A 23689-nucleotide genomic window follows, 5' to 3' on the forward strand; every position below is an offset into this window, starting at 1 on the left:
ATGGCTCCAGAGTTCCCTGCCAGCCTCAGTCCTGCTCTGCAGGCACTGTAGGGATGAGCTTAACATACCCAATGGATATGTTCAGGAGTCCTGGACACAGAGCTGCCTCGTCAAAGCTGCTGCAGGATACCCAGAAACCTGGGAAAGTGTATGTGTTCTTCATTCCTGCTCGGATAAAATCTGCTGGAAGGAAACACAACAGCAAAACCAACAAAAAATCCTATGTATCTGTCAGCCCTACAAAAAAACAAGTTGGTTTGGGGGTTTTGTTTGACTTTTTTGGGGTTGGTATCTTGTTTTCTTCATCACTGTTTAGCACTGAAGTGTGGCATCCAAATGACAGGATTTTTAAGCAGCATGAAAGATTGTCTGAAAGGTTCTTCCCAGTTAACTGGCTCTATCCTCTGGAAAGTTTTCACCAGTTGTAATGGACCTAAACCTTTTTCTGTTATCAATGAGCAAAGATCTAAGTCTGTTTTTCAGCTCAATGGTTTAGGGGGCCTTATTTTCATATGAACTGGCTTTATTTCCAGAGAATGAAGATAATTGTAAGGGGAAATGCCTTCCTGAAGGTGTAGGAATGTGTATGGGACACCAGGAGGACTCAGCACCTGAACACACAAACCTCCTTGGGGAGAGCCTGTTGTGTTTTCCTGCCTATGTCCAGCAGCTGGTACTGCTGGGCCACAACTGGGGCTCTGAGATGCTCCTGATGATGATAAAAATCTCCCACACATCATTGAGTGAGTCAAGGAAAACTCCAACAAATATACTGTTCAAACTTTTATATCCTGGTGGTGCAGGTTGGGATTTCTGGCTTCGACAGCAGGACAGGGGAGGAAGTCAGGGCAAATTCCATTGGAAAGCCTGCTTCCCTTGAGCTGTGGTGTAGTATGAGATATTGCAAATGCTGTGGCAGGTGGAGATGTGCATTTTTCTCAGTTACTGCTACAGCCTAGAAATGCAAATGTTTTTTATGCTACAACTGTTTGGACTCAGAAGAATTATTCTCTTTCCTGTGCTCTGGCTTTCCTGGGCTCTGATCACCCCTCAGGCAAGCTGTGCTGCTGGGCAGGGGCAGGGGGAGGATGGCTGGGTGCCCGTCTTTGGGGGTGAGAGACTATTTTATTAAATCTTCCCGGACAGGGCGTTTCAATTTCTGGGACTCCAGGGCTGAAACAGGCTCTGCTCCTCGAGGTGCCAGGAGGGATCTGCCAGGCTGGGAGGGGAATGGCACAGCCTTGGCCAAGGGCTGAGCTCCAGGACTCAGCCCACGCCGTGGTTTCCCCACTGAGGTGTCAGAGACACAGAAATCCCGTGGGGAGATGCTCGTGGGTCACGGGAGACACCGAGAGACCTGCACAGGACAGGGCAGGAAATGAATCGGTTTTGCACGGCTGAGTTATCACACAGTGACTTACTAAAGATGAGCTATGAAACTTGCAGAGTCTGGTTTACAATTTGCAGGATCTGGTTTACTATTTCATCCATGAAACCACTCTTTTAATATTCAGCTCCTGCTCATGGGATTGAAGGGATGGGGAAAACCATCTGCAACATGATTAGCAGTGTCAGTATAAAAGAGATCCTTTAACAAGGTGTTATGGCAGTCTGTTGTCTTTCTCCTGCTTCAGCCAGCCCCTCCACCCCAGTGTCTTTATTTTCCCTGCTTAGTCAGCAGGTTCTAAAGCAGATTGAAAGCAAGGATGAAAGCAAACAGCCCTAAAAATGCTGACTTCTCAAAGTGCTGCACCCTGTCATTCAGGCACCCAGGGACAGAAGTACTACCAACATCTTCCTCACAGCAGGCTTTAATCTCCCTCTGTGGAGAGGGAAAATAATTTACAAACAGCGATGCTAAAATTAAAAGCTTAGAAGAAATAATTCCTCATTCGACCTAAAGTAGGTGGTGTACAGAACAAAGAGGAAAAAAGCAAACCCAGTCTAGTTTCCCCTTTTCTGAATATATTACTTTTTTAAAGCCTGGGTGAATCACCCTGGTGTATTAAACTCTCAGGGTGGTGGAGGGAATGCAAACTGCAACCTGGTTTTTGTGAGTCCCTCTGCTCAGCAGCCTTTGCTCAGGTTGTATCTCTCACATTTTCATATTCCTGGGCAGAACAACCTTAGTCAGCCCTTTACAGCCAGGCTGGGAATAGGTCCTGAGTGATGGCTTCTGGCACTGCTTTCTCCAGGAGTCCCATTGGCATTCCCACTGACAAGACCATACTGCTCCTACTATTTCCCTTTCCACTGGCTGCTCCAGCCCCTTTCCCTGATCCCAGAGCAGTCTGGCAGCTCAGTGGGGGTGTCCAGGACTAGAAAGGAGGTCTAAGGCTGGACTGGCTTTCCAGGAGTGCTTGGAGTCTGTACCCAAACATGGGACACTCAGCTCCTCCTGATTTATTCCATGTGAGACTCTTTCCAACTGCAGAGAAAGTAAAAGGACTTGGTTAATGTTGATTTAACGCCCAAATTTTTCATGCCTTTTAAACAGGCACTTTCTATATAACACAGCTCCCTCATTTTCCCAGAGTTATTTAATTTTAATTGAGGACTCAAGGCCTCTGCACAGGTAATACAATACTATTCAATGAAGGAGCTTTATCAAAGCAAAGCAGAACAATATTGTGGGGGTTTTTTGTTTTATTGGCTTTTGTTTTGCCAGCTGGCTGAGGCACCAGGTAGTTGTGATTCTGCCTTTCCTGCTGCTGCCCTTCACCCTGCGGGTCAGCACTGTCTGTGAGCCACTGAAGGATGTGTAAAGAACACTCTCTCACCTCTCTGCCTTCCGTCCAAGCTTGTCTTTGATCCATCCTACCTGAACAGGATAAAAGAATCCATATTCAGTGTGTAACCTACAGCTCAAGCCAGAAAAAGAGCCCAGTAAAACCCCAAAGAGCAACAAACCCCTCCTGCTTTGGAATTCAGTGATGTTTCTTACCTTCACCACTGCTTGAAGGACTGAAGCTTTTAAAACCTTGATTAGAGAAGACACTAATGGCATCTGATTCATCCAATAATGTGTCTTTAAACTGCTTTGCTGTTTTCAACACAAAATGTTGGGGGTCCTATACAATGGAAGGTCAGAATTCTTCCCTTCTTCAAAGGAAACTGAGACACAGGCAGGATAGATGACTGAATCAAGATCACATCATGAGTTCTGAGACACCTACAAGAAGATGTCTGAGCTAATTCTGAGCCAATTGATGCAATCTAAAATTCACATTGTTTTCCATAATTGTCCTGTTCTGGAAGTCCAGCCTACATGACTTTATAGGAGGAGAGTGTGTGATTTTTCCCCTTTCCGTGGGGAAGATGAGTCTGGGAGATCCTGTGGATCTTTGGAGGTGCCAGAGAACACTTTTTTTGTAAGAATAAAGACTTGTCTCACTGCTTCCCCTCTGTTTGACTGTGACCTGTGAGAGACTCTGCTTGGGAGCTCCAGAGGAAGGAGGACGTGAGACCCTGACACATGGCCCAGGGTGCTGTAAATCATTGTTCTGGGCCTCTGGAAAAGCACAGGGAAACTGTCAGGAGTGGAGACAGGGCTGGTGTGCAAGGAAGGGAAGAGGGAGCTAAAATGGTGGGGGAGAATGAGAAGGAAGAGGGCAACAAAAATATGTGAACACGAGAGGTTCAAAGACATTCTTTGGCTTCTTCTGCCTCTGGGCCTGCACTGGCTCAGCCGGGGCTGGGGCCGGGAAGGCCCCTCTTAATCTGCATTTCCTTTTCCTCTTTCGCTGGGAATGGGAGTCCTGTGTAAGTGACCCTGCTCTCCCCCTCTCCCTCTCCATTTCCTTTCCCAGCAGTGTCTCTCTGGGATACGTGGCCATCTGGCTGTTTATTGCAGCATGAGCTGAACCCTTAGATGTATCCTTTGGAATGTGGTCCTGGTTTAGTGATTTCTCTGCCATCCCTTTGCATTCTCTATAGGTCTCACTGCCGCCCCCGGAGCCACTGCTGTGTGAGTGCACTGTCCTGCTCTATCCCACGGACTTCCACGGGTCCCCTTTTCCCCAGAACTTCTCAACATTCTTGTTTGGTTTCTATTATTTTTATTCCATTTTTTCTCACGTTTCACTGCTTCCTGTTAGTCCGGGGAGCACCATCCCACTCTGAAACAGTGACTGGCTGCAGGCATCAGCCTCCCTCCTGCTCTAATCCTATCCATCCTGGGTCAAGACTCTGACCTGGGAGGCATTGCTGGAGGCGGAAAGGGAAGATGCAAACATGATTCCAGAGGAAGTTCAGCTTTAAAAGCTTTTAGAGTTCAGCACTGGGATAATCAGCAAGAATCCTCACCCTCTGTGCTCTGAGTAAAATGCACAGTCCAGTCTGCTTAACTCCTTCAGTGCCAAGCAACGATGTTGGCAGAGAGACAGGGAAACAAAAAGGAGCATCTTCCATGACAAATCCAGCTATTCTGTGTTGGTAAGAGAGCACAAGGTACCAAGAATATAAAGGTGAAATAGAAGTCTGTCCTGGGTACTTTCATACTCCTTTCTTCTTCCAGGATATATCACAAAAGAATGTTAAATATACAGCTGCTGCAAAGAGATTTCTGAATGGATTTCTCATGAAAAAATGGATTGATTTTAAAGTTCGGCACAGACATAATCAGCAAGAATCTATTGGAAAGAAATCTTCTGGATCTGTTTGAATGAAATCTTCCCTTGTGCCTGGTGGTGAGATAAACTATGGCTGAACCTTTCTCTCCTCTTGCAGATTTGTTCTCTCAGGCACATGGTGTGACTCTTGGGGTGTTCTGTGCAGGGCTAAGAGTTGGACTTGGTGATCCTTGTGGGTCCCTTCCAACTCAGAATATTCTATGACTCTATTAGAAGGTTGGTTGTTGTTTTAGGCTCTTTGAGTATTCAAAGCTTTTCCTTTTCATGCCTCTTGCTGTTACAGTGAACTTCCCATAGTTGTTTCCTCGTGCTGGACACATCAGGGCAGGGCTGAAGATGAAGCTGATGCTTCCTGTGCCAGCCCAAGTGTTACATGTGACAAGCAGCATCCAGGGCTGTGTGCTGGGATCTGAGCCGAGGAGCTGGAGGGCCACTGACAGCTCCCCAGTGCCAAAGGATATGGGCCCAGGAGAATTAAACAACTGCGTATCATTGCAGCTCCTGACAGCTTCCAGCTGCTGCTGCAAGTGATTCCAGATGTGTTCTTCAGAACCTTTGGTTGTTGAGAGCGTCTCTGCCTTGGGAGGGGGAGAGCTGTGTCCTCTTCCCGGGGGCAGGTGGCAGCGCTGTCCGTGTCCTTTAGCCCTGAGAGGGGACATCAGCAACACTCAGAAACACCCCCAAAGCCCCTGTCCCCACAGTGGCTCTTGAAGAGCTCCCAGCTGTGCCCAAGGACTGTGTGTCTATGCCCTGTAAACCCTTTTCATCCCTCATGCACAGTGACCTTTGGGGCCCGCTGTCCCCGCAGTGACAGGTGTCAGCCCCAAAGGGACCCTGGGGATCGCCCCGTCCGACAGCCCAGGGCAGGGAACCTCCCTTGCTTTGCCTCCTCTCCTTGGTTATCCCGGCCTGACACCTCCCCCTGCTGTTCCCTGGCTGTTCGGCACTCCAGCGGTGTCCCGGCACTCCAGCGGTGTCCCGGCACTCCAGCGGTGTCCCGGCTCTCCAGGTATCCCGGCTCTCCCTCACCGCGGGATATTCTGGGACCTCCAGAGCTGAGCTCACGCCCTCGCAGGTGGCAGGAGAGCAGAGGGGGCACAGTGGGTGACACTCCATGGAACAGGAGGGTGGATTTAAACGGGGATCGTGGGCTTGGCATCCTGGATGAGCTCTCTGTGGAAGGCAGAGGGTTCGGGTCTGGGAATGCCAGGCTCAGGAGCTGAAGGCCGTGCTGGTGCTGCCTGCAGGCACTTCTCTCCGTTTGCCCTCCTTCATGACAACCTCACCTCCCACCTCCCTCCCAGGGCTGGAGCTGAACTGATTTGCTAAGCTTGGCATGTTTGGGTTTTTTTTTAATGATAGTTTCAGCACTTAGTCCCAGTTTCATTAAAGTCCTTCTTTTGTCCTTCCCAGCTTGAACACTTCTAGGCTGGACTGGTTTATATTTTAGTGTTCTTAAAGTAACAAATGTAATGATATGATTATGGGAGAATACAAGGAGGAAGATGCCCCATCCCTGGAAGTGTCCAAGACCAGGCTGGACAGGGCTTGGAGCAACCTGGTCTGGTGGAAGGTGTCCCTGCCCACGGCAGGGGGTGGAATGAGATGGAACATTTTAAAAGACCTCTCCAATGAGTAATGTATGTTTTTACAGATAATTAATCCTGCTCTCCATAAACATTTGCAAACTAATTACTTTTTTTAAAAAAATTACTTTTTTAAAAAAAATCACTTTTATAAATGCACTATAAAGCAAAATAATTAGTAAAAGTTGGACCATTAGAAATCAAATGCCAGTCTTATTAAATCTGCAGTGAGATGCTAAAGCATTTGAATTTGCATTCAAATGAGATGCAAATTTACAGTGGCACATCTCAGCACACCACTAAATTCTCTGTTTCAGGTGCCATCAAATGAAGGCTCTGGGGTTGCTTTTCTGAAGATGCTGTTTCACCCCAAAATCACTGACCAGGGCTGTCCAAGGACACCTGCACTGAGCCATTGGATAACTTTGTGACGTGCTTTGACTGTAGGAATGTGCTGCTGTTGCTTGGTAGGAGGGTGACTGGAATAGTGGGATGAGAAGGCTGGGCTGGGGTTCAGGTTCTGTGGGTTATCCTTCTGTCCATGGGAGGAAGTGGGTGGTGGTGGTTAAGAGGAGACTGGGCAGCCCTGTCTGCAGACATTTGTCCAGGAACACAGTTATACTGGTGTAACATGAGGGTGCCAGTTCAGTTCCAGTGAAGTTGGCTCTGATAGCTTCATTTTTGGCTGGAAACTGCCCCATCCACCCAAACCCTAAATCAGCCTGTGCCCACCCAAGGCTTGACAGTGCTTTGGGGAGAATCCTACTTAAATTGCAGGAAATCAAACAGAGCTGAGGGACACTGTGTGGACTGAGTTGGAGTGAACACTTCTAGTGTCTTCCCTTCTTTCTGGGATATGTGGATGTGGTTCATGAGTCTGTTCCTGTCTGTGGGGAAGAATTATCCAGAAATATGGATATGCAGGATAGTTCTGATATTCCTGATAGGCAGGAACTGAGTATAAGGCTGGTAGTGACTTAGGAACAGAATAAGAGAGACACCTAGATTTAGGCAAGATGGTTTCTATAACAAGCATAAAAGACTCATCCCAGGCTCGTTCCCTAATCTTCTGTTCCCCTATTTTCTGTGGCAGGTCTGTATCCAACACTGTTACTGTGGCCTGTTGCACCTTAAGAGTTTCCATAACTTCTGTGAGCAGAAGGATGCAGACTTTGGCTGTGATTTTACTGGTCCAGCTGGTGAACCTGTCCTTGGCTTGCCAGGAGACGAGGAAAGTGCTCTATTTGGATGAGCAGAGATCCTGCAGGGAAGAACTATGACACAAGACATCTGGTTGCATTTGGAGTGCTGCCCTGAAAATCACTCTTATTTCCCTGGACAAATCTCATCCTTCATCTTTGCCTCCAATTCCCCACGTGTGAAGAAAAGGATAATGTTGCCTGGTCTGTGGTTGTTGGGAGAATGAATCCAGCAGTACTTGCAGGGCACTCAAATTCTGTGGTAACAAGCTCAGGGAAAAAACAACCAATAATGAAAATGATGAATAACACAGGCCAAGCTAAACCATACCTTGGCCGCAGTCCAGCTCAGTTTGAGTGACTCATGGTCTCGTGCAGAGTAAAACAACACCCCAGTTTCTGACAGAACAATAGTTTGATGTTGCATCATGCACTCAGTGCTCACAGACGTGCACAAGAGAGGCAGTTTTGTGTTTTATACATGTATACTTTGCAGCCTTTGGAAAGATTTAAGGGGGGTTTGTTCCACCTCTGCAGCAAAGCTGGTGTTTCTCCCTGGAGATTAGTAATTAGATCCTGTGGCAGCACTTAAATATTTTGATGATGGGTCCTTTAAGAGCATCTTAGATTAGATAGTCAGATAGGAATGCAGGATAATAAACTGAGCAGACAAGGCCATGTGCTGAGTTACTCGTTATCTCTTCAATCCACTCTGAATTGTGTGAACATGCCAGACTAAAGAGGGAGAAAAGCAAAGTGAGCTTCTTGAAAATAATCCTACTTTTTGCTCCCCATAATTGATTATATAAATGTGTTACTGTAGAATGATCCAGAAGAAAGGACAAAGTCATTTTATCTGTCTTTTGCTGGCTTCCCTAAAAACCTGCAGCTCTGAATAGATCCAACGACACCCTGGAAGTCTGAGTGATGTTCTATTCAAATCTCTATTAATGGGCCCTCCATGAAATACCAGCTCCGAACGGCTGCATTTCAGTGGATTTTAGCTGGAGCTCTACTGCCTCCAAACCCAGGATTGGGCACTTGGAGAGGGGAACCTGATCCCAGAAAGGCCCTGCGGGATGCCATTCACAGTTATGATTAGAAATGTCCCAGGAATGTGTGGGGAAGGAGGAGTGCACAGACAGTGCCAGCGTGGTCTCCAGCTCTCCCCAGAGGAGCCAGATGGCACTGTCTCTTTTTCCCAGTGATTCTGATTCGATAAGGTCTCCTTTTCCATGTGCTCAGGGGTAACAGCTCCCTCAGTCTGGCTGCAGACCTGGGAGAGGGGGAACATCTGACTCGGATCTTTGCTGGGGATCCTTTCAGGATTTGCTGCCGACCCCATTCCCCAGCCCTGGCATTCCAGCCTCCTGCAGTGCTCCAGCAGGCAGGGAATGACACAGGGACACCACCCAGCAACCTTTCAGCCTCACAGCCAAATTTCCACTCCCAGCTATTGCCAGGCTCCCTAACTGGCTTCTGGCAACTACTGAGTCTCTACAAGAGGTTTCCCCTTCTCTTGCCAGTGCAAGAAATGTAAAGCTTTGAGATCATTGTACAAAAACCTAACACCACTGCAGCACTAGTAATGTCATTCCTGGGGCTAAGTCAGCCAAAAGTTACCGGCTGAGTATTATTTCTTTGCCTATTTGTCATTATCTCCAAATAGGCTTTGATTAGTTTTTTCCTTGACACGCAGACTTTGTGATTTGTCTGACATACTTAGCTTTGAGCTCACAAGGAGCCCTATCTCAGCCTTGGATTAATTGAATATATATATATATATTTAATTTAAATCCCGTTCTTAAAAGGCACTTGCAACTGCGAATTCTGCCAGAAGGTGGAACTGAAGCTCCATCTCCCAGCAGCTGCTCCGGCACAACTGGCAGGAATGCACTTAAAAGCTTTGGATTCAGTTATCCTTTCCCTCTTTCTCTCGAGGCAGCTGCTGGAAAGAGCTCTTGCTAACATTCCAAGTGGATTAATTATTCTATTAGATCAGTTTTACCGAAAGCCAATGATATAAAAATCCCATCAGGTCTGAAGGGACTTTAAGCACTCTTTTAGAATCATGAAGTTTTTATTATTACAGACACTGCTTGAAAGAAGCATCTGGTGCTTTTTTTAGTTTAATCTTTTGGTCATTTAGTTTCTCAGCCATCAGAGTCTATCTGACAGAGATGTGATCCTATTTCTAGTACCATAACTCAGGAAGCTGGTACTTTTAGAAGTGTCAGCGCATTTTGCAATGAATTATTGAGTCAAACAGTCACTGGCACCTGAAGTGAGGGCCCATTCCAGAGGCATGGATCAAGATGCAGGGCCTGCATGAAAGTTATTCCTCTCCAGTGTACTCACACTTCTCCAGAGAGCTGTCAAAGCAGACAACAGCAACAAAAAAAGGTGTGTTGCAATTTTTCTGGGATCACAGTGCCGGCAAGTAGCAGAGCAGGAATTGCATCTGTCCCCTGAAACAGAGTTGTTTGCAGACAGCACTGTGCCTTCCCAGGGCCCAGCAATTATCAGTTATTAATTGTTCACATAGCAACAGCTCCATTATCTGTCCCTCCTGGTTTTCGCTTCTCCATCCCCTCCCTTCACCCACAATCTCGAACCACAACCAATTCTGCACCTCTTTTTTGGGGCAGAGAAGTGCTCAGAGACTCCCAGCCTTAAATGTAATGGAAACATTTGCTAATGAATGAGCCCTCGTTATGCACGTTACAAGGAAACACTTAATTGACAGTGGCCACCGGATAACAGGGTTTAATTAATAAATCTATGTGGCGTCACACACACCACAGGAAGGGATTACAGGGGTTAAAGTGTCTGTCTGGTGGACTTTTATGGAAGAGTTGTGTTGCCTGTCTTTTAACACGAATCACCCGCATGTCTGTGACCCAGCACTTGCCCAGGGGACAGGCCCTGGTTCTGAGAACACAGCAGCCCTGTCAGGGGGTTTGGGCATGGCTGGGATGGCATCTGAGGCCGAGGCAGACCAAAGGCACACTTGTTTTCCTGCCCCTCCAGCCAGCATCTGGGTTTCTATGGTGCCGTGTGTCCCAACGCACCCACCCCCTGTGTTGGACTCCCAGGCTGTTCAAACTCAGCATTTTGGGGTCATGAGTGCCTCAGACAGGCTGTGAGCACCCACCCCCCCAGCGTGGGCAGGCCCCATGCAGGGTGTGCAAACCAGGGACCTGCTGGGTATGGATAACTGTGAAAAACTAGGGAAGCTCTGCTGACCTTCCTCTGCTAATACAGGGACTCCAGATCCAGAGGGAGACGAGGCTCTGGAGATCCCCCTGCAGTCTGTCATGGAAGACAGATTGCTGTCACTCTGACCTGGAAGCTGCTCTCCAAGTTTGCAGTGTGGTGTGAAAAGGTCAGAAGGATCAGGACTTCTGATCAGTCTGGGTTTTGACACTGGAAGGTGTCCCTGCCCATGGCAGGGCATGAAACGAGATGAGCTTTAGGTTTCCTTCCAACCCAAACCATCTTGGGGTTCCGTGATTGTCATTCTCTTCTGTTTGCATGTATTTAGAACAGTTATAAATTCTTATTCTAGAGCTGAAAGTGTTTGTTTGTAACACACAATGGGGTAACATTCCCAAACACCCCCAGCCCAGCCCTTTGCCCACTCTGCAGATTGCTTGGGTACAAGTCATCCAGACCTCAAACCCCCCCTCAGAGGAGAAAGAAAGCAGCAGCTGCCATGCACCTGCACCCAAGAGACCTGGATCTCCCATGTAAAGTTGGCTGAGCCCTGTGGAAGCAAACAGAACCAGCCCAGTTTATCCCAGCCCATGATCCAGGAACGCATCCTCTGGTACTGATGTGTGCAAAGTGATGGCTGGGCATGAGATGAACAAACCTGCTCATTGCCTGAAGTGGGGCCTCAGATCCAGAGAGCCCTTTGGAACATGACAGAGTTGTTTGTTCTCCTGTACACAGGAGCATCTTGAAGAAATGTGGCCATACCAGTTCTGCTTAAAACAATTAGGGACAGAGAAAACCCTTTAACCTGTTCTTTGCCTTTCCCAACAATCATTTCTGTCTTGCCAGTACATCTCCAGTCACTGTCCTTTGCCTGACTCAGGATGTCATTGTCATGCCTTTAGTATATATATGAGATAAAAATGTAAAACTCACTGTAAGTTTAAAGGATCAACTTTTCTCACGGATGCTTCTCTAACTCAGAGCAGGTCTTTATTGTTAACCAGTTACTTATTCAACCAAGAAAACAGTTGGACCATGGAGACCTAATTAGCTGGTAATTATTCTCAAGCTTTGCCTCATCTGGATCACAAGACAGATCCTTATCCTGTATCAGTGGAGCCCCATTGCAGGCAATGGAAGAGGGTTCATCTGTTAAACTGGATCCTGTTCACAATCCCAGTATTCTGGAAGACCCTGGGAGTTTTCCCACTCAGGCCTGCAGAAACATAGCAGCTAAAGGCAAGGGCTGAGTGGAAGACTGAAGTGCAGGCAGTGCCACAGACAGCTGGGAATTGCAGGTCAAAGCAGCAGCACAAAAAAGAGTGGGACTGGAGACTCCAGACCAGGGACTGGAGTCAGACCCCTCCATGCAGGGACAGTCATTCCTCCTCTCCTTCCTGCTAAGAGCTCCCTTTGCTTCTTTTTTCTCCCCCCATGGCCAAGTGCCCTCACTCCCCCTCACTGTCCCACAGCTCCCACAGCTGCTCTGGTGATGGGCAAAGCCCAGGCTGGAGACCATCCCTCTGGAATGGGCCAGCAGCTGCTCTCAGCTGGTTGATGTCCATGAAGTTGGTCCCTTGCTTTCCTCTGCCCAGATCAGCAAGGCCAGCTCTGCTTGCTGCTAACCTGTGCCCTTGGCGTTGGGCTTGGCTTCACATCCAACGTGCCACGATCAGACCTTACCCAGACCAAGCCCTGCCACCTCCCTGCCAGGCCCTCAGCCAGTGCTGCTCCTGCCAGGGATTGTCAGCCCCATCCTCCTCACCCCAGCTGCCCATCCATGGCTGCCCAGAAGTTTTTCCTGAAAGAATTGCAGCAGAGATGTTCTATATCTCCTTTATACATTATTCATTATTCTACTCTAAAACATAAGGGAATAAATCCTATTTCTGTTAATCCAGGAGCAAACATCTCACTGCAATTACTTTATTACTATTAATCACTAACAGGCTATGAAGGAGTCGTAATAAATGGAAAAGAAATGTGTTTTATTATGAAAAATTTTACTATTAAAATTTTTTTTATTTATTCTCTAGCTGCTTCTGAATCATTTCTTTCTGGTTTCTTAACAGGAGACTTTCTATAAGCCTTGACTCTTCTTCCATGTCTTACTGTATATACCTGGTTTAATATTAGTATTCTCTTAGACTTTAGATCTGCAACTGTGGTAAACAATATTTTTTTTAATACACAAAGCACAGGGTAGGATACAGAGAAGAATTAAGACTAAAAAGACCTGACCCTTCAGAGCTCATAAGGAGCTTTCCTACCTACAACAAGGATCCATGGCTGATGAAAATAAAATCTCATGTGAGCTAGTAAGACTTCAGAAACTAAGTCTTAGAACATTCTTCTTTCTGTGCTAAAAGATACATTCATTTGAAGTTTAGAATTGAGAAAAGATAATTCTATATAATAAAGAATGATCTGCAAGAGCACACCTTTACCGTAAGAGCTTGGACTTTTTTTTCTTCATGGTATCCTTCTATGCAAATGTTGTGCAATTATAGTCTATAGAAGCTCAAATTATATTAACCTGGCTTATTTTAATAGTTAAAACACTTTGTTTTCAATTGCTGACATTAGTATTGATTTATTAACACAATACAACCAGCAACCATAACTATTACAGGTCTCTAAGTCTGTCCTGTCCCCTTTTTAGGGGGGAGAGGGCACTAACACAGTGCTTGCAGGTGGAAATGCAGGAGCTTGGGCACTCTTCCTTTCTTAGAAAAGGGGGAAGATGAGTTCCCCTTCTGTTTATTTAGCAGAGATCTCGTTTTCTTCTTCTCCTTGGAGCAGAGAGACTTTCACAGTGAAGCATGAAGAGCTGACTAGGTAAGGAAAATGTTGCCTCAACTCTGGTAAAGTAATAAGAAGAAAACAATAGGAAATGAGAGCGTAAAATAGAGCAGAACTATGAAGAATTAAAATGTAAAATACTAGTGTAGTAAGTAGGAGTATGTCTGGAGTATGAAGAAACATTGATGGAAGTTGGAGACAGACAGGGAGCAGGGACAGACTCTCAGGCTGAGTCTGTGTCAAAGATGCTCTGCAATTGCTGCTGTTCTGTCCAGCAAGATGGAGAGTGGAACTTTATCTGCCACAAGAAAACTTTGAAATAGGTGGAAGGCAAATGAGAACAGTTCCTTCTTGCAAACAGACATGATCAGGATCTGTGCAGTGAGTTAAGCCCTGAATGAAGGACACTGCACCTCTGACCAGGGAGCAGCTGAGACCAGCCTTGAGGCTCCTGAGCTCCCTGGCAGCAGGGATTAAAGCCTTCCAGAAATGCCAGTGGAAAAGGGCTGGAGAGAGCAGGCAAGGAAATAGGTAATGGTGAGAAGACAAACAGCCCAGGGTCAAGCATAAAGCTGAGACTGTGGGCAGAAAAATGGGACAACTGAGTTAAGGAATTTGGAGGTGCTCCTTCAATGCAAGGAGACTGGACTCACTGGACACATGCATCAGTTGTTTGATGTCCTGCCTCCCCTTGCACTGATAAAACAGTGAAAGCTCTGGGGCTTAACTGTTGGCACCAGGGTCTTAACAGCTCTGTGTGTTTGAATGTCCTAATTACACTGGATGGCAGTGGAATTAGAGCTGATTCCCCCTGTTCCTCACAGGAACCAGCTGGTCTGTCTGATCCCTGGGCTGGGCTCAGGGCCTGTCCCTGCCTGGCGCTGGGAGCACCCAAAAAGCTCTGTCTGAGAACACACTGCAGCCCAGAGAGGGGAAGGGAGGCAGAGCTGTGGGGTGAGCAGTGGCACAGCCTGAAGGATTGCAGGTTCCTGAGGCGCCTTGGCTGGTGTTGAGCAATCAGAGTTTGACAGATTTGCTCCTGGAACGTGTGGTGCAGTCAGGTCGTTCTGCAGGACCAAATCTTTTAGTCCAAGGCTGCTCTGAGGGTTTCAGTGTCACAAGTAGTTTTGGGTGATGAACCTGAGTGCTCCCCAAGCATCCCAGAGTCTCCCATGCAGAGCTCCTGAACCCCTGGAGCTCTGGGCTGGCTCCCAGCTGATGTTGAAATACCCAACTGCTGCAATCCAGGCAACAAATCCTTCTGAGAATGGCACTGCTCTTCAGCTCTGGCCATGGAATGGATTCCAGAGCTGTTCCACAGGTAGGAACTTCATGTGAAATTGTGCAGGTCGAGGAAGGACACTGAGCATTACAGGCAGCCAAATTAGGCACTTTTGATAGGAAGGAGACTCTCCTGTGTCTCAAGCCCCAGCCCCTCTCTTGGCTGGCTCCATGCACACAGCAGCCCTTTGTGTGAGCAGCCTCCTCAGGACAGTAAATTTGCCCAGGACCTCTGAGAAGGACTTTTCACTGTAGCTGAGGTTTTGCTCTTTCCTTGTTTAGAAGGAATTAATCTATTTATAGGCATGATCAGGCTCTGCCTCTCTGTCCTTCCCTCAGCATTAAGTAATGAAAGTTCTGGCCTTACCTGTGAACCCCAGGGACCCAGGAATGCTACAGCTAATTCTGATATGTTTTGTTATTTATTGACTCCCAGAACCCCTGTCTCTCCTTGTTTGTCCTTGTATTAATCAAGTACAAGTCTGTCTGTAGCAGGGAACTGCACAGCACAGCCCCTGGGTAAATGAAGAGCAAGTCCTGTTCCAGCATACTGGGGTAACTGGGCCTCTGGCTGGCAGATCCTGACTCTCTGCAGCCTTTTGGGAGGGGATCCTGTAGGACACACAGTCCCTGGGCTCTCTCTGAGATTGGTGGTCTTGGTTTCTCTTGAATGGCTGTGCAAAGATCCATCTGCAGGTTTGGATTTGGGTCCTGCAGAGCCCAGAGTGATGAAGGCTGTCTAGAAACCATTAATAAAGCTCAGTCCTTGATGGCATCAATAACCCCCTCTGGGCTTCTTGCAGGCTGAGATAGTGGCAGATTGTCAAAATTACTTCAGGTCCTGGAACACCACCCATTCCAGGATGAATAGGCTTCTTGTGTACAACTCACATGATCCTGGTGTTTTTCTGGTGTCTCTATGGAGACTGGAGACATTCTTCTGGTCTGTTGGTTTGGGATCTTTGCTGCTTGCAGGTAAATTGTCTTGTAGCAAAAACGAAAGTAGAGATAATCCCCTGAATAATGAATAAAGCATCAGTCACGGAACACCAAAACATCCTGGCTGTTTTATAGAAGGAGTTGGAAATATTTTGATTTTTCCTTTTTAACACGCTACCATCCAGCTTGGCAGAGATTTAGCAAGACTTGTGCAAAAAATAATTGGCCTTAGGCAAAGCTGGATGAAGCAGTGAGCATTCACATGTGGATCCTCACCCAAATGAGGCTGGAGCAGGGATTAAAGAGTGAAGCAGTGTTAGATTTGGGAAGCCTTCCCTGCCAATAATTGGGGGTGCTTTTTGAAAGATGTTCCAATTCCAAACACTTTTTCTCATGAGATCAGAAACTTCCCCTCACCATTGGCTCCAGTCCCTCTAGGAAAGTGGGTTAAATGAGATTTTTGTTACCTTGGCCATATTAAAATAGTTGTCTCTGTTTTCATTGGCATCCTGAGGACAGCACTGTGGGGAGGGTGAGGATGAGGATGGTTTGGTGCTTCCTTGCCCTTAGGGGTGGGTTGTCACAACAGTGTGGAATTCACTGGAGAAATGGATGCATGGAGAAAATACTATTTATTGTCCCACGGATATTTGGGAGGAATAGTAGGGGACCAGGTGCTTCTGTCTTGCCCAAACTGGCCCCTCAGGTGGTGTGATTAGGACAGGAGCAGAAACAGTTGCCTTCTGGGATGTTCTCCAGGATTTTTTCTTTCCTCCTCAGCAGTGGCCTGGCCATGACTGGTACCATCTGCCACCTCTGCTCCACAGCCAATGCCCCCGTTGTGTTTTACTGCTCAGGGTGACACAAAATGCTCTTTGCATTCCTGGTTGCCGCTTCCAAACTCCTTAGCCCTAGTTTATGAGCCCAGATCCTACCAGCCATAGCCTGGAAAAACAAATTCCACTTGCGAAAGACGGCAAAACCTCAGGTGTGTGTGGTGTCTGTGCAACACCCAGAGAACCAGAGCACCCCATAAATATCTCTCTAAACACCCCTGTTCTGCCAGTGGGGCTGTCTCAGCATTCATTAGCATTTATTCTGTCCAGTTTGGTTGTTCTTTGGTGCCCCAGCACAGCAAAGTCCTCGAGGAGCTCATGGAAACCACTCCAACCCCAGTGCCAGGGGTGGGGCTGGTTGGATTTTGGCAGCACTAGAGCCCAGGAAAGGAGAAGCTGCTCAGGTGTGTGTGTGTGTCCCTGCAAAGGGGTTACTGGGAAAAGATCAAGACACTGTGTCACAGCCCCCAGTGCTGCTGTGGGGGAAAAATAAAGTCACAGGGGAAAATGCTGGGATTCAGACCATGCTCTGCCCAGACAGGCACGATGGTGAGTGAGGCCTTTGCCTCAGTTTCTCTCCATGTCAATCTGAAGCCGCATCAAGATCTCCTTCTAAGGGACTTTACAATCTGTGGGATGAACTTTGTGGCTTGTGTGTTCTCAGCCCACTATCAGCACCGATAAAAATGGTTATTAGCTGTACTATTACTTTAAAGCAGAACATCTTAATTAATTTGGGGACTGGCCAATGGATCACTCACATGATAAATACCATTATGCTCTATTTCTAGATGATTCAAAGTTGGCTCTAAGCAAAGCAGATTAGCTTTAAGGCTTGGGGCTGAACAGGAAATAAAACAAAGGTGTCCCAACTGTTAGTTCAGCTTTCAGTATAATTTGGCACCTTGGTTTATTCTGACCATGTCAAGGGCTAATTTGTAGTGTTGCTGCCCTAAGCCCAGGGCTGTCCCTTAGGGACAAAACCTGCCAGTGGAGCCAGGGCTGGTTTGGGCCACACAAACACTGCAGCACCTCAGTGGGGTGAGAAGGAACAGGGGGACAATCAGTTGGGCTCAGAGTGAGGTGTGGTGAGACCCCAGGAGGCTGCACACAGGTTTGAAGGTGACAGGGGGAGTAATGGCATTGAGGAGTTGAGACAGGCTCCATAGCTTTGGGGGCTGGAACGAAATTCCAATGAAACTGCTGGAACTGGAAGAGTTGTATTCCAGAGTCACTTAGGCCAGGAGTGAATGTGCTTGTCAAGGTGAGCTGGGAGCAGCAGCCTCCCTGCAGGGCTGGGGTGGGGTGGGAGGATGTGCAGTCACTGCTCTGCTCTGGGGTTTCTGTTTCCTCACACACTGGGGTGCCCCGAGGTACCATCCTGCCATCTGCAAAGGGGCCAAGGTAAAGTTCAGGGTCAAGAAACACTAAATTTTCCCCTCCATCCTTTGGTGGGATCCTGCTTTTTCAGAGGCTTTCCAGGAGATGGGGAGGAGACCCTGCTCAGAGGTGTCTTGGAAAAAGCATTCCTGTCAGGGGAACAGAGAGGACCAAGGGCTCATTAGCCACACATAAAGTGGCTTTACCTTCTATGTGGGATGTTTTACACTCTTACAGGCTTCAAAACAGTCTTCCTGGCATGGGGCAGATACTACAAATTCACTTTATTTATGTGAGGCAGATGCTGAGATCTTTTACTCAAAGGCATTTTTATGCACTGAGACCTTTCACACTGAGAGGACAAAGCCTCTGGATCCCTTGGAGCGAAACACTGGCCCAAATTGTGCCTCCCTCTTTCCAACCACACATTGAATTTTTCTATTCTGGATCAAGTATCCAGCCCAACATCACGCCGAAAAAGGCATTCACTGGAGATCAGAATGCTGGTGTTTAGCAGGATTGGTTATGTCTGTACATATCTGTTTTCAAAGGTGGTTGGATTTCACTGGAAAAGGGACTTTTCTAGTGATTAAACCTGGTAATGTCAGGGGCTTGGAAAGGTATCTTTGCCCTTTTGATATGGAAAAAGGAATTCAGAACAAGAGCCAATGCACTTTAAGGCTTTGGCACTTTAGTTTGTCCTGCCCATTCTGTCAAAAAGGGTTTGCATTTTAAATTCGTGTTTGAATGTGGAAACCAGTGAGCTGAAAACCTACCACAGAATTCCTTTCCTTAGGGAAGCGATCCCAGGGTACTTGGCAATGTATAAACACAGAAGCAAGAAATCACAACCAGCTAACTCTGCCCCGAGCAGAGCCAGGTACTGGGTACTACCTAAATAACAACTTCAGTAATACAGCAGCAGCTTCATTCCCGTTGCCTTAATCACTGTCTTACGATACTGTTTGTGCTGGGACTAAACAAGACAGCTCTAAAGTGCCTCATCCTTCTGCCGGGGTGCCCTGCACTGGGGCTCCAGCGCTGCTCACAAAGGGCCTGGAGCAGCAATTGTCACAGAATTAAATCGTCTCCAGAAGCCCAAGTTCAGAGCGTCTCCTGCCGTGTCTTTCTTGACTGAACACGACCGCCCTCCTGGAGGATCTGCTTCCAGCCCTGGTGCCGGGCTGCCCTCCCCGCTCCTCCTCAGGAACAGCCCTTGCTGACTGCAAGCTCAGAGTTCTATTTTCCTCCTCAATTCTGGTTGAAAAACGCTTCAGTCAGTGAATTGCGGGATCTTGTCCCCTGGGGTAATTCCCTGGTGGAAAAGGCAGCGATCCCGGTCCCTGCTGTCCCCCCGCATTGGCGCCGTGCAGGTGCGGGGCTCACGCACCCGAACCGCGTCAGGGCTCTGCCCCCAAACCTCCCCGAACGCGCCTTTCCCTTCCCAGCCTCCCGGCCCCATTCCCCGACCCCAGAGACACCTCCGGGAGAAGCACTTCCCAGCAGGGCTGTCCTGCATGGGAAGAGTCCTGGGGCTCCAACAGCTGCTCGGGGTTTGAGTCCCCTTGGCAGATGTTCGCTATTCCAGCCACTTCATTAATTTTGGAAACAAAACCCCTGATTATTCACGACCAAAGCACCCCCTTTTTGATTGACAGCCAGCGTGTGTTTCAGACAACATAACCCACGTATTGCTCTGGCCACTTGCTTTTTAAAAAATCATAAAAGAAATCAAGTTTCGCGCTGATCCCACCTGCCAGTTCACCTCCCTGGGCTCAGGTGAGGGCACTGCGTGCCCAGGGCACTGCAGAGGTGCCAGTCCCTCGTCTCTGGATGTTCAGCTCTTCAGATGGGAGAAGGAAAAGTTTAAAGACAAGCAGAGACTCTTGTCCTGGGATCAGTTTGTGAGTTCATCGAGCCCTCGCTTTGCTTCCCCTCTTGATTTCTGATCTAGTCAGGATCTTGGAATACTCTCGGATTCCCAGTGTTGTGCTCTCAGTTTAGGAAACATTGCTGTGCTGTCGGGTTTTGCACAGGCAGTGAATGCAGGATGGATTTGGGAGGGGGTGGAGGGGCTGCAGCCCCTGCCCGGACATCGAGGGAACGCTTTGCTGCGGCTCCGGGGGTTAAATCAGTGGCTTGCTCAGAATGTTGCTTCCCAAATATTCTTTGCAATAATGCGCAGGAAGCACTAATCGCTGAAGGTAATGTTGCTGGTAATTATTTTGTCTCCTAAAAAAAAAAAAATAAAGTGGAAAAGGCAAAGAAAGTAGCTCTTAAAATGGTTTACATGTGAACGAAGAGGTGAGTTTTCATAGAGTACATTCATAACAAAGTCAGTTCATCTCCTTAAATATCCATAGTTGGTTTAGGAATTAAAGCAACTGTTTAAGTAATTTAAAAAGAGTTATACCATCAGGGAGGGGAGAAGTTCTTGAACCCCTTAGTTGTTATCATACTAGTGAAACTCCTGGTACCAAGATGGCTTTAGTTTCTCAAAATAAAAAGAAACAAAACCATTTCCAGCCAATTTATTTTAAATTGGAATGTCCTCCCAGTGATTTAATGAGTGAAATATTTTTCTTTAGCTTTGTTTTATTATAATTTGCTGTGCTGTGTTGTTTTTTTTTTTTAAGTAATAAAGTTTTAAGAAAATAAGTTCAATAGACATATCAAAAGTCTGATATTTCCTTGCATTTGCCTTCCAGTTTTGACAGCGCGTGGACAACACAAATTGTGTTATTTTGATTTTGGGGCTCTCCAACTCAGCAAATGTATCTCTGAAATGAAAGGCAAATGGTACTTTCAATTGAAAAAGAAATATCGCTTTCACAAAAGAGGTCAAAGATAGTTTTGTAGTTTTTTGAGGGCTTTTAAAAAATACAGTTGACAAAACGAAAGTTGCCCAAATCGTTGAGGAGAGTTTGAGATGGTTGTTGCCTTCTGCAAAGACAGGTTGAGTTTTCTATGAGTAAAAAAGGAGTTTGCTGCCATTTGGATCACCGGAGCATGAGAGCTGAGGGTGGCTGATGACTTTTTGCAGATTATATTTAAATCCTTGTATGAAGTCTACAAATAATAATTTTTGGGGGGTGGCAGATCTCCGTAATGAGCCTCTCTTTTCCCATGTAAAGTCTGCGAGCCGGCTGTGGCTTCTGGAAAACCTGCAGTTCATCGGGAGGATTCCACCGATTCCCCGGTACAGGGTGTCCTGGTGATTCCTGGGCTCAACCAGGTGTCCGAGGCCACGGAGCTGAGAAATAAAACTCAGAGCTCAGCCTGGGAGGGAAATTTTCAGTGGGGAAAACTCTGCCCTCAGAGGAAGGGGCTCAAAGCTCAGCTTGGCGAAAAATCCAGCTGAACTAAGCAGGGATCCGCCAGAAAATCCTCTCGGGCTCGGGGACAGAGTAACGCCACTTCGGAGAAAAATATCTTCTATGTATTAGATATATATTCTATATATACCTATGGGTGCAAGGCACCTATAAACAGGATTTTTTTCTCTCTCTCTGCCGCTCTCCAGCACTTCGCGGCCGGGGAATGGGTTTGATGCCGGTCGGGGGAAGTTGTCGGGGCCAGGGATGCGGCATTTTAGGTTTTTTAAGTAATTACAGTCTAGAGGACGGGGAGCGGAGGGAGAAGAAAGGAGGAAAAAAAAATCCAGCCCCAATCTGGAACCTTTCCAGTTTTTGCACCAAGAAGAAAAAAAAAAAAAAAAAGCCAAGCCAAGCCACACACCCCGGTATCTTAAAATAGCGAGCAGGGAGGGGAGAGGAGCGGCGGATCCTCCCAGCCCGGCGCGGGGTGACAATGGGGCTCGGCGGGGAGCAGCGGGAGCCCTGATTGACAGCCCGAGCCTCCTAAAAAGGCCGCGCGGCCATGGCAGAGATGCTTCTCGGAGCCTTTATATAGCGCGGAGAGCGCGGAGCGGCCGCGGAGGGACCGGCGGGGACACCGCGGGGACACACCGCGGGGAGACAGGGGACAGAGCGGGGACAGAGCGGGGACACCGAGGGGACAGAGCGGTGACACCGCGGGACACAGCGAGGAGACAGGGGACACAGCGGGGACAGAGCGGGGACAGAGCGGTGACACCGCGGGACACACCGAGGGAACAGAGCGGGGACACAGCGGGGACACAGAGGGAGACAGAGGGGACACAGCAGGGACACAGAGGGAGACAGAGGGGACACAGCGGGGACACAGCGGGACAGAGCGGGGGCACAGCGGGGACACAGAGGGAGACAGAGCGGACAGAGTGGGGACTCAGCGGGGACACCGCGGGGAGCCAGAGGGGACACAAAGGGACACCGCGGGGTCCGCTCGGGGCGCCGGCCGCCCATGCGAGCCGGGCGCGGCCCCGGCAGCCCCGCGCAGGGGTCCCGCCATGCACGGCCACCCCCAGCCCCATTCCCAGCCCCATCCCGAATCCCAGCCGCATCCCCAGCCGCGGCTCCCCGCGCCCGGCCGGCCCAAGGCAGGCAGGAGGCGCTACAAGACCTTCATGATCGACGAGATCCTCTCCAAGGAGACCTGCGACTACTTCGAGAAACTTTCGCTCTACTCCGTGTGCCCGTCGCTGCTGGTCCGGCCCAAGCCGCTGCACTCCTGCGCCGGTAAGCCCGACCCCGGGGGGCCCGGGGGGTCCCCGAGCGATGCCCGGGGCTCGGAGAGGTCGGGGGGGCTCGAGCGAGCGGCTCCTGAATCTCCCACCGCATCCCAGCGCTGCCCTGGATGAACCCCGGCTTTCCCATCCCAACCCCGCAGAAGGGATTGCTCCCACTGCCGCTGTTTGCCAGAGCAGGGATAGTTCTTAGTTACCATCTCCTACCGTTGGTTACTATCGGTTGTTAGTTACCATCTCGTACAACCGGTCACCCGTTAGTTGCTCTCCGTGTGCAGCGCTGGGTTCAGCCGAATCGCCCTCGGGGTGGTCACAAATCCACAATCAGCTAATGACGAGGAGTTAAAGAGCTCCACAGGAGCAGAAATCGCCCTTCACCTCGTGCTCACGGAAACCTCCGGTGATAATTTCATTGCGTCTGTGGGAGTGCAAAGAAATTAATAGAAATACTGGGAAAAGGAGGAAAAAAAATGCTATAGAGGTACAGCTTTTCTACCCTAAATTCTCATGTCTTTGAAAGAGCTTAGGCTGTTTTTAACAGCAAAGATAGGAAAATAATTCTGATGATTTTGCAGACAGAGACACCACAAGTAAATACACCAAGTGGCTCTGCCCTGTACAGGCAACACAAGGAGTGACTGGGTCTTGACCATGGGCGTTATAAAATTTCCCAAACAGATTGGTCTAATGTGAACCTTTAAAAATCCACATTAAAAGTAAAAATAGCAGTCTTAGAATGTATTTCAGATGGTAATAAATAAATAACAATAACAACAATAATAATAATAATAATAATAAAATCCCTCTTTCTGGTGAAGCAGGAAGTTTTGCAGGTTTCTGTCCTTCTCATAAGGTCATTCTTCCAGTGGTGACACCTGATGTGTTCAGAGAAATGAGACGATGAAACTGCAACTTAAAAAATACAGTCTTCAAAAAATCTTGTATCTATTGACAAATATTTGTAAAGGACTAATTGCCAGTAAAAATAATATCTATTTCAAGGTCATAGAATTCTAGTTTTCCTTTTTCTCTTTCCTGGGAAAGCTCATTTTGTATTTGTATTAAGCTGTGTTCAAAAACTCCATGCCTGCACTTTGCCTTAGGTTTGTTGGTTTGGTTTGTGAGTTTTTATTGCTTGGCTGAATATAAATAAGAAGGATCTTTTCAGCTCTTAGCAGAGCTGTGCTAATAG

At 47.8% G+C, this 23689-nt stretch overlaps 1 protein-coding gene across 1 annotated transcript in view; it reads left to right on the forward strand.

The window, feature by feature from the left end:
* The first annotated feature begins 22260 nt into the window (after positions 1 to 22260).
* BARX2 (BARX homeobox 2) overlaps positions 22261 to 23689 on the forward strand; it is a 33529-nt gene continuing 32100 nt past the window's right edge. Inside the window, exon 1 of the mRNA XM_027699245.1 lies at positions 22261 to 22489. Within this exon, the coding sequence (XP_027555046.1) occupies positions 22261 to 22489 (229 nt within the window). The remainder of the gene's footprint in view (positions 22490 to 23689) is intronic.

Source organism: Neopelma chrysocephalum, unplaced genomic scaffold (assembly GCF_003984885.1).
Source record: "Neopelma chrysocephalum unplaced genomic scaffold, ASM398488v2 Primary Assembly neopelma1_138, whole genome shotgun sequence".
Classification (NCBI taxonomy): Eukaryota; Metazoa; Chordata; class Aves; order Passeriformes; family Pipridae; genus Neopelma; species Neopelma chrysocephalum.